Below are 10,506 nucleotides of genomic sequence, written 5' to 3'. Positions count from 1 at the left end.
CTCATCTCTACAATAAATCAAAAAATCAGCCAGGCGTGGTAGTGCATGTCTGTAATTCCGGCTACTTGGAAGGCTGAGACGGAAGGATCGCCGGAGCACAGCAGGTCGAGGCTGCAGTGGCCGGGAGCGGCCACTGCACTCCAGTCTGGACGACAAAGTGAGACTCCAACACACACACAAAAAAAGACAATTGCACGTGCATTTGCACTGCAATACAATTTACAACTGCAAAGATGTGGAATCAACCCAAATGCCAATCAGCCAGTCTGTGGATATATACCACGGAATACTATTCAGCTGTCAAAAATAATGAAATAATGTAGTTTGCAGCAACTTGGTTAGAATTGGAGAGCATCATCTTAAGTGAACTAACTCAGGAACAGAAAACCAAACACCCCATGTTCTCACTTGTAAGTGGGAGCTAAACTAAGAATATACAAAGATACAGAGAATGGTATAATGGACCCTGGAGACTCAAAGAGGGAGGGGTCAGGGGTGATGGATCAAAAAAAAAACCCTATCCGCGACATTGTGCACAGGTGGGGATAATAGGTATACTTAAAGCCCCGAGTAAAACTATTTGAACCCCCCAAAGTTATTGAAATTAAAAAAAATAATAATTAAGTAACTATGCAAAAACAAGCCAGTTTGTCTCCATATCTAAAACAGTCAAAACAACAATTCATTTTGAGGTTAACTAAGAAATGTGAGACACAAAAAACCAACTTCTGAACTAGAATAGCTTATAAAAATTGAAAACCTTCTCTTGGTCAAATTTTGGAAAGAGAAAAAATTAATTGAATAATGATCAATGCCATGCAGCTTCCTGGTTTTTGTTGTTGTCGTCTATGACAAACTCTAGTAAACTTAGTTCTGTTGCAACCACTTTTCCTCAGGAGTATAAACAAATTTCAAATGTGTCTTTTAAACTTCACTTAAAAGGAACACGGGTTTATACAGCAGAACTAGTACCATAAAATATTGGTTTCAGAGGCAGGGATGTCACTAGCATTTAAGGATTCTGGCTTAATGAAATTTACTATTCATCATGAGAGAACTGTTGTGAAACTAAGCTTTTGTCTGCAATTTTTTGTCTCTTTGCCTCTGGATGCAATAGATTTAACAAGAATTTGAACCAATGGATTTCATTAAGTTCAAATAATCAACTCAGATATAGTGACATATCAGAATATTTTTACAACAATTATTTTTTATTGTGGTAAAATAGACTTCAAATTTACCATTTTAATTATGTTTAAGTGTACAATTCAGTGGCATTAAGCACATTCGTTGTTGTACAGTTATCACCACCATTCGTCTCTCCAAATGGAAATGGAAACTCTGTATCCATTAAACAGTAACCCCCTGCCCCCAGGCCCAGGCAATTATATCCTTTTCTTCTCTGAGTTTGTCTGCTCTATGTACTTCATTTATATGTGAAATCATACAATATTTTCCCTTTTGTATCTGGTTTATTTCACTTGGCATAATGTCTTCAAGGTTCATCAATATTGTAGTATGTGTCAGAACTGCCCTCCTTTTAAAAACTAAAAAGTCACTTTAGGAGTTGAGAGGATTGCCTGGGCTCAGGGGTTCAGGACCAGCCTGAGCAACATGGTGAGACCTTGTCTCTACAATAAATTTAAAAAATTATCCAGGCATAGTGGCGTATGCCTGTAGTTCCAGCAGTTCCAGTTACTTGGAAGGCTGAGGCAGAAGGATCGCCTGAGTCCAGTAGGTTGAGGGTGCGGTAGCCATGAAGTGTGCTAATGCACTCCAGCCTGGGTGACAGAGTAAGACTCCAACTCAAAAAATTAGGCTGCAAATGAAATAAAGCTATAATAAATTTATTTTTATATATTATTCATAAAACAATATAGTTATGCTACCAACAGCTATTCTAAGGGCTTTTCTTTTTCTTTTCTTTTTTTTTGAGTAGGAGTCTCACTCTGTCACCCAGACTGGAGTGCAGTGGCACGCTCACAGCTACCGTAATCTCAACCTGCTGGGCTAAGGTGATCCTTCTGCCTCAGCCTTCCAAGTAGCTGGAACATAGGTGCGTGCCACCATGCCCAGATAATTTTTTGATTTATTGTAGAGATGAGGTCTCACCAGGTTGCCCAGGCTAGACTCAAACCCCTGGACTCAGGCAATACTCTCACTAAGGGCTATTCTTATGCCCTTCCTGGGAAGTGTCACACAAAACCTGAACAATTATAAAATGAACATGGTATCATTAAATACTAGGTAACTAATGTCTCCTCACTCATTCAAGTGATTTTCCATTTGCAAGAGACTCTGTACTTAACAACTACAGTTTTAAGAGAAAACTGATAATACTACAGAATCAAGATCAAATTAACATTTGTGATCAGGCCCATTTTAGCTTTAGACCCAGAAACAGCACTCCTGAGACTACACAGGCAGAGCAAAGGTCATAATAAACTGATCATATAAACTCTCCATTCAAACAATACGCTTTTGTTTCCTCTTCTACAAAAAAGAGATAACAGTACTAGTAGCCGGGCTCAGTGGCTCAGCCTGTAATTCCGAGCCTTGGGAGGCTGAGGTGAGTGAATTGCCTGAGCCTGCGGGTTCGAGACCCATCTGGGCAACTTGGTGAGACCTCATCTCTACAATAAATAAAAAAATTAGCCAGGCGTGGTAGCGCGCGCCTGTAGTTCCAGTTACTTGGAAGACTGAGGCGGAAGGATCGCCGGAGCCCAGCAGGTTGAGGCTGCGGTGGCCGGGAGCGGCCACTGCATTCCAGTCTGGGCGACAGAGTGAGACTCCAACTCAAAAATAAATAAATAAATAAGAAGAAAAGTCCTTAGAATAGCTGTTGGTAGCATAATTACATTGTTTTATGAATAATATAACCATTGTTATGAGAAATAAACGAAATGACCCAAATAAACCTCAAAACATGCCTACCACTTATAATAAGCAGTGTTACAATTATTATGTCTAGTGTAGATACAAGCAGTTATCTCCACCTATCCTAGAAACCTATTTGTGGGTGAATCTCCCTGGTCATATGCTGCAGATGTAATTCAGCAATACAATGAAAATCAATTATAAAATGAAAACTAATCACACAAAGATACAGAATTGTATCATGTTAATGAAAGAACAATTTTAAGAAATGATGTCGTGGCACAAATTAACAACTGAAATAGAGAGAATTAAGGATGATGAGGGGATCAAAACATACCTTGAATACCAAACTAGCTCTAGCTTAATTTACCAACACATCTCCCTAGAAATCCTCTGGTGGAGTACACATGAACACTTACTTCTCCTGGCCTCATCTAGTGGCAATACCCTCCTCAAGGTCTCAATTCATATGTTACTTCCTGCAGAACTTCCCAAGCTCCCCAGGCTAAACTATCTCTCTGTCCATGACCCAAACCACTGAGCTGACAGTGCTAGTAAAGCAAGCCTCACACTGTTTTACATTAAGTTCTACAAGCATGTCTCCCCCACCAGACTCTTAAATTAGACATTTGCATTCAGTGCCTAGCATGCTGATGTTTGATGAACTGAACTGGATTCTAGAATTTTAGAACTGGGAAGGGTCAAAGGGGCCAACACTTGCTTTCAGTTGCAAAAGTGAGACTCAAAGACTAAGTGACTTGCCCAAATCATAAGGAGAGTGGTTGTAAAAGGACTGAACCAAAATTTCCTTTCCTTATAAAATTCATGAAGACAGTCCTGTGTGTCTGGTTTACTGTTCCAAACTGGTTCACCTAGCAAAGAACTGGGGTGTGTAGTAGAACTTCAATTAAGTGCTTTCCATTACAAAACAATATAAATGTCAATCCATAAATGTTGAGAACAGACAACATGAAGTTAAATTTTTACACCAGTCTTGTATCATTTCCAATTATAAAAATTCTGAGTAACAAACTCACCTTGCTTGGCTATATATTATATGAAAGTAGTATATGTCAAACATTTAATCATTTCTGGCATTAACACAGTTAAAATGAAATGCTTCCAGGCTTACAGAAGCCTGTCTTACGTGCGTGAATTAAAACTGACACGTAGTAAACTGTCAAAAAATACTATGTCGAACGCTAATAAAATGCAAGTGTCAACTTGCCTTGTGGGAACTAGACACAAGAATTCACATTTTGAGGAAGTTCAAGTTCACCAGTCAACAGCCACACCACGATTTGCTGCCATCGCTGAGAGGCCCTAAGGAGAACGACTACTTCCAGCAAGTAAAGCACTTGGACTTCTTCAATGGAAAGACAAAAGAGCGACGGCGCTCAGCGAGCAAATGCTAAAGGAAACAATCAGTCTCCTTTTCGACCATTAGGATTAGCAGAAGACAGCAGGAGTCCTTCCAGGAAATTCACATAAGCAGGTCCCTACAATTCGCTGGCAAAAACTACAGCCGAAGGCGGGTACGAGACCCAGAAAAGCCAAGGAAACCACTGCGACTCTCCAGCAGGGCGTGGGGCTGGCCGAGCACAAGGCACAAAGGTAGAAAAGCGACATCTGGGCGGGTCCCGGCCCCACCTCTGAGTCTCAGGCCCTCCGCACGCTTTGGGTGCTGAACGCCCACACCGAGGACTCGGACTTCCCTGACGGCATGGAGGTTGCCGACTCCACTGGGAGGCGGCTGCAGGCCTTTACGGCCCCCAGAGTCTTCAGGCCGAGTCATCCCTACAAAGAGGCCTCCCAGTCTTCGAGAAGCAGCAGAGCTGGGAGCCGCCGCCCACCCGGGCCTGGAGAGCCCGCCTGCGGCCTTCCTCGGCCTGTGCCCTGTTCCGCAGGCCAAACCGGGCTGGCCTTGGGTCCGATCGGTCTGTGGGGCTCCTATCCCGCCCGCAGGACTCCAGACCGGTGGGAGGAGCAGAGGCTGCAAGAAGGGTCGGTTCGGGGCCCGCTGTCCCCTAAGCACTCACCATGGCGACTTCCTAGGGCCCGCGGTAAGCAGCACCCACCTCGCGGAGCCTCCCGCGGTCAGGTGACGCTGCGGCCCCTCCAAACCCCGCCCTCTTTAGCCCCGCCTTCGGACCCTACAGGCGACTCCTTGATTGGGCTGCGTCTAGAAAACCAAGCTCACGTGTTTATTGGCCCTTGACAATGACGTCAATCGGGCGGACCTGGGCACCAGCCAACCTCTCCACTGTATGCGGGGTGGGAGGAGCGGTGCAGGGCAGTGGGGATCGCTCGGCGGCAGGCAGGGGACAGCAGGAGGGGAAGGTGGCGCGTGACACATTTGTCAAGAAGAAAGGGATAGAAGGAGGGTGAACCGCCTATCACCCTGTCCTAGGCGCGAGCCCTCGCGACGCGCATGCGCAGAAAACCGTGATTGGTTTGGGGACGGTCTCAATTTCTCGTCCCAGCCAATCCGGGTGCGCCGGGGGTGGGGCCTGGCTCTCACAGGCCGGCGCGGCGTCTGCGCGCGGATTTCGTGGCGCCCAGCCGTCCGGTGGCATCGTTTGTTTCCGCGCTATGGGGTCGGGGCTGCTAGGCCGCCTAGCCCCGCGCCTGGGCCTCGCTGATCCCGACGTGCTGAGGTGAGTCCTGCCGCGCGCGGCCTGAGCGCGGCTTCTGCCTTGCGGCCCTGATCCTCCATCAAGGGTCCTGGAAAGCGCGGGGCCGGCGTAATGCAGGCCTTCAAAACAATTTCCCGGCCGTGGGCTTGTGTATCCTGGCGAGGAAGGCAAGTGTAGACGTCGCTGGGAACGCTAGCTTGTGGGATGCGTGATGGTGGAAAAAAGAGTCAGGGAGAAGCTCTGGTCAACCGCACACTCTTTGAGGACCTGTCACAGCGGGTGCCACACGGTCGCGGGACAGATCCTGCGGTAATGGCAATAGGGTGATGAGGGAGCGTCTGGGGTCCGGCTGGGGTGCGGCACAAATCTCCGGAAGACCTCAGGAGGCGCCGTTTGCTCCAGGTGAGACCGGGCTGATAGAAGGTGCCAGCCGCGGGGAGACAAGTGATCTGGGCTCGAACTGGAAAGCGTGGAGAGCGGGCCAGGTTCCGAACCTCAGCAGTCCCTGATTGCCCCAGGACTCGGTCAGCCCTCAGGACACTGGCTCTTGAAAGTGTGGTTCCTGGACCAGCAGCAGCAGTGCCGTCTTGTCACTCGTTAGAAATGCAGATTCCTGGGCCATGTCAGGCCTACAGATGAGAAATTGGACATGGGGCCTGGCACTCTGTTTCCACGGGCTCCCAAGGTGCACACTCGAGTTTGAGAAACGCTAATTTGAAGGAGTGTAAATCCTGCTCCAACCTGCCTGTTTCTATGAGAGTTCTTGCTTGTTCTGCCAATGGAAGGAAGTAGGAAAGAAAGTTTGTGGGGTTTTTTTGTTAGAATGTAACTTACTTTTGCCTGAAAGCGCTTGAGCACGGTGATGCTGGAGCCTGGGTGCTGGGTCTTTTAAAGCTTTCCCTCCACCCCCACCCCCAAAAGATGTGATCTTCATTCCCAGCCCCAAATGAACTTGCACATGATTAGGCTCTGCATGACGACCCCCGGGCTGTGTTCATTGTTTACCAAGGTGGTGGGCAAGCTTCTGAATGAAAACTTTGTGAACATATTGCCTCTTACCTAGGAAAGCGGAGGAGTACTTGCGACTGTCCCAGGTGAAGTGTGTTGGCCTTTCTGGGCACACCACAGAAACTAGCAATGCCCTCATGTGCCTGGACCTTGCAGCTTCCTGCATGAAGTGCCCCTTGGACAGGGTAAGTGGATTCCACTGAATGTCTGCGTAACCTGGTACACCACTGAAGTTTAGCTCTCGTGTTTTAATTTTTGGTTAGACTAGGCCCCAACTAAAACTCTTGTTTTAGAAGTCTGGCTATTGTTAGGTGTTATTCTGAATAGACTTCATAATCATTTTGTCAAGTTGAAAAATGTTTTCTTTACTCTTTTCTATTGGGTTTCCCTGGCTACCTCTTTTTTCACTAGAGGCCATCCTCCACACTGCTCCTAGGCATGTCCTCCTAAAGCACACTTTTTTTTTCTCGAATCAGGGTCTCACTCTGTTGCCCAGGCTGGAGGGCACAATCAGGGCTCACCACAGCCTCAATCTCCTGGGCTCAGGTGATCCCTCCACCTCAGCCTCCCAGATAACTGGAACTACAGGTGCATGCTATCACACCTGGCTAATTTTTTTATTTTTGTAGAGACAAGGTCTCGCTATGCTGGTCTCAAACTCCTGGGCTCAAGCCAATACTCCCACCTCAGCCTCCCAAAGTGCTGGGATTATAGGTATGAGTGACAGCACGCAGCCTCCATACTTTAAAGTCCATATCACAGTGTTCCAGTATCACAGTGTTGAGAGAACAAGGTTTGGAGTAAGGAAGAGTCACAGGTTGAAGCCAGATCTCAACACAATTTACTATCTCTGTGAGCCTCCAGTTTCCTTATCCATAAAGTGAGGATAAAAATATTCACTGTATTATTATGAGGATATTATTATGAGACAGTACCTGTGTGATGATACAGTTATTAAATGGTAGGGTTTTTTTTTTTTTTTTTTTTTGAGTTGGTGTCTTACTCTGTCTCCCAGGCTGGAATGCAGTGGCACACTCATGGCCACCGCAGCCTCGACCTGCTGGGCTCAGTTGATCCTTCTGCCTCAGCCTTCCGAGTAGCTGGACTACAGGCACGCACCATGACACCCAGCTAATTTTTTGATTTATTGTAGAGATGAGGTCTCTCCAAGTTTCCCAGACTGGTCTCGAATCCCTGGGCTCAGGCAATCTGCTCGCCCCGTTCTTCCAAAGTGCTGGGATTACAGACATGAGCCACCATGCCCAGCTCCAGCTTTGTTTTTATTACTGTTACTTAAGGCTAGGCACTAAGGCTCACACCTGTAATCCCAGCACTTGGAGGCTGAGACAGGAGGATTGCTTGAGCCCAGGAGTTCAAGACCAGCCTAGGCAACACAGCAAGACATCATCTTTACTCATATGCCTCTACTCCCCAGCACTTTGGGAGGCCAAGGCAGGAGGATTGCTTGAGCCTAGGTGTTTTGACACCAGCATAGGCAAGATAGCAAGACCTCATCTCTATCAAAAAAATTAACTGGACATTGTGGCATGCACTTGTAGTCCCCAACTACTTAGAAGGCTGAAGTAGAAGGATCGCCTGAGTCCAGGAGGTCGAGGCTGCAGTGAGCCCTGATTATGCCACTGCCTTCCAGCCTAAGTAGAAGAATGAGACTCCAACTAAAAAAATAAAACAAAAAAAACTTTGGGAGGCTGAGGTGAGGGAATTGCGTGAGCCTAGGAGTTCGAGACCAGCCTGGGGAACTTGGTGAGACCTCATCTCTATAATAAATCTAAAAAATTAGCTGGGTGTGGTAGCACGTGCCTGTAGTTCCAGCTACTTGGAAAGCTGAGGTGGAAGGATCGCCTAAGCTCAGCAGGTTGAGGCTGCAGTGACCATGAGCGTGCCACTGCGCTCCAGCCTGGGCGACAGAGTGAGACTCCAACTCAAAAAAAAAAAAAAGCTGTATTGGCTTCTCATTACCATCAAAAACTGCAGCCTCTCTTGAATCCTGACCTCAAGCAACAGTGTTCACTTAAACTGTGTACTTTAATGACTTTGTAAATGCATTACTATTATTTTTCCTGCATTGCTCTTTCAGCAAGCTCCTATTTGTCTTACATGACCCTGCCTTGCCATTACAGACATTTTTAAAATTTGAGTCATAATCTCATTGTTGCCCAGGCCCCTGGGCTCAGGCAATCCTCTTGCCTCAGCCTCCCAAAATACTGGGATTACAGGTGGTGTGGGCACCGCACCTGGCATCAGACTTTTTTGGGCCGGGGCAGGGGGGTGTCATAATCTCACTCTGTCTCCTGGGCTGTAGTGCAGTGGCAGAATCACATCTACTGCAGCTTCAACCTCCTGGATTCAAGCAATCCTTCTGGCTCAGCCTTCCAAGTAGCCAGAACTACAGGCACACACCAGCATACCCAACTAATTTGATTTACTGTGGAGATGATATCTCGCCAAGTTGCCCAGCCTGGTCTCAAACCCCTGGGCTCAGGCAATCCTTTTGCCTCCACCTCCCAAAGTGCTGGGATTACAAGCATGAGCCACAGTGCCTGGCAACATCCTCTATGAAGTTATCCTTGACTTTCCCAGAGAGAGCTGGTTTCCCACATTGTTGATCTTCCCATTTCTCTCCCTGGCTTCCCTCTCCTTCCTTTTCTTTCCTTCACACACCTGCCCCACCCCATTCTCACTACTTCTTTTCCAATATATTGCACATTAGCACCTTTGTTAAGATACAAGTAAATATATATATATATGTAAGATATATATCTTTGTTAAGATACAAGTAAATATATATATATATTATCCCATGGTTTTTTAGTCACAAAATGGTTGTATTAATATTTTTTTTCATATTGGGGTCTCACTCTGTCACTCAGGTTGGAGTACAGTGACTCAATCAGGGCCCATCACAACCTCAGTCTCCTGTGCTCAGGCAATCCTTCTACCTCAGCCTCTCAAGTAGCTGGTACTATAGGCATAGGCACACACCACCATGCTCGGCTGATTTTTTTTATTTTTCTGTAGAGATGAGGTCTTACTATGTTGCCTATGCTGGTCTCGAACTCCTGGGCTCAAGCAGTCCTCCAACCTCAGCCTCTCAAAGTGGTGGGATTACTGGTTTGAGCCACTGTACCTGGCCTGTAGTAATTTTAAGTTATCTGAACATATATGCATGATTACCTTCCCTATAGTATGATAATATGAACTCCTTGAAAGCCATACTTCCTCTGCCCGACACGATTACAGATTTTTTAGTAAATAAAACTTAACCTTGAGTGACATGCCACAGAATTAATTAATTCTGGAAAGTTGTAACCACTTATTAAAGGGCACTAATATATAGAACTTAATGATTTTTTGTGATTTGTGTGTTTTCCTTTTAAAGGCTTATTTAATTAAACTTTCTGGTTTGAACAAGAAGATGTATCAGAGCTGTTTTAAATCTTTTGAGTGTTTACTGGGCCTGAATTCAAATATTGGAATAAGAGACCTAGCTGTACAGTTTACCTGTACAGAAGCAGTGAACATGGCTTCAAAGATGCTACAGAGGTATGGGCATAAAAAAACCTTAATTAAAAATTTATACTGGTAGATGATGCAAAATTATCCGATATTCCATTCTGGTTAATTTTCAGTTTTAAAAAATAACTAAGATGAAAAATAATATCTACTTTTTAGCTTTCAGCAATTAATAGTGCTTTGTTGTGGTGTCTGGTGGAAGTCTACTGCCATCATAGGGAACCTTGCTTGTTAGTTTCTCTAGATCTCTGTTCTAAACAATCCGTTAGTGATGATGAATTCTGTAGGAGGGCCATTCTGAGCTGTTAACTTCCTGTAAGGGGAAAATGGGTGGATTACCACAAGTATCATTGAGGAAGAATAAGCTGTGGGTGGAGAGCTGGGTTATTTGTCTTGAGAATGAAAAACTATGAAACACTTTTGCACACAACTGATTTTTTTTTTTTTTTTT

At 45.5% G+C, this 10,506-nt stretch overlaps 2 protein-coding genes across 3 annotated transcripts in view; one reads left to right on the top strand and one right to left on the bottom strand.

The window, feature by feature from the left end:
• Nucleotides 1-5,016, bottom strand: part of VPS35 (VPS35, retromer complex component) — a 34,409-nt gene extending 29,393 nt beyond the window's left edge. The window contains exon 1 of one of the 2 annotated variants that reach the window (XM_008055019.2): nt 4,917-5,016. In XM_008055019.2, the coding sequence (XP_008053210.1) occupies nt 4,917-4,919 (3 nt within the window). In that variant the 5' untranslated portion in view covers nt 4,920-5,016. The remainder of the gene's footprint in view (nt 1-4,916) is intronic. The other variant, XM_021710898.1, reaches the window with a different exon arrangement.
• A 431-nt stretch (nt 5,017-5,447) lies between these two features.
• ORC6 (origin recognition complex subunit 6) overlaps nt 5,448-10,506 on the top strand; it is a 9,678-nt gene continuing 4,619 nt past the window's right edge. Inside the window, exons 1-3 of the mRNA XM_008055017.2 lie at nt 5,448-5,534; nt 6,577-6,706; nt 9,922-10,085. Of these exons, the coding sequence (XP_008053208.1) occupies nt 5,470-5,534; nt 6,577-6,706; nt 9,922-10,085 (359 nt within the window). The 5' untranslated portion in view covers nt 5,448-5,469. The remainder of the gene's footprint in view (nt 5,535-6,576; nt 6,707-9,921; nt 10,086-10,506) is intronic.

The sequence above is a fragment of the Carlito syrichta genome, unplaced genomic scaffold (assembly GCF_000164805.1).
Source record: "Carlito syrichta isolate Samal-C Ts95f unplaced genomic scaffold, Tarsius_syrichta-2.0.1 Scaffold301634, whole genome shotgun sequence".
NCBI classification, from domain to species: Eukaryota; Metazoa; Chordata; class Mammalia; order Primates; family Tarsiidae; genus Carlito; species Carlito syrichta.
This window is presented reverse-complemented; position numbering and strand designations above follow the sequence as displayed.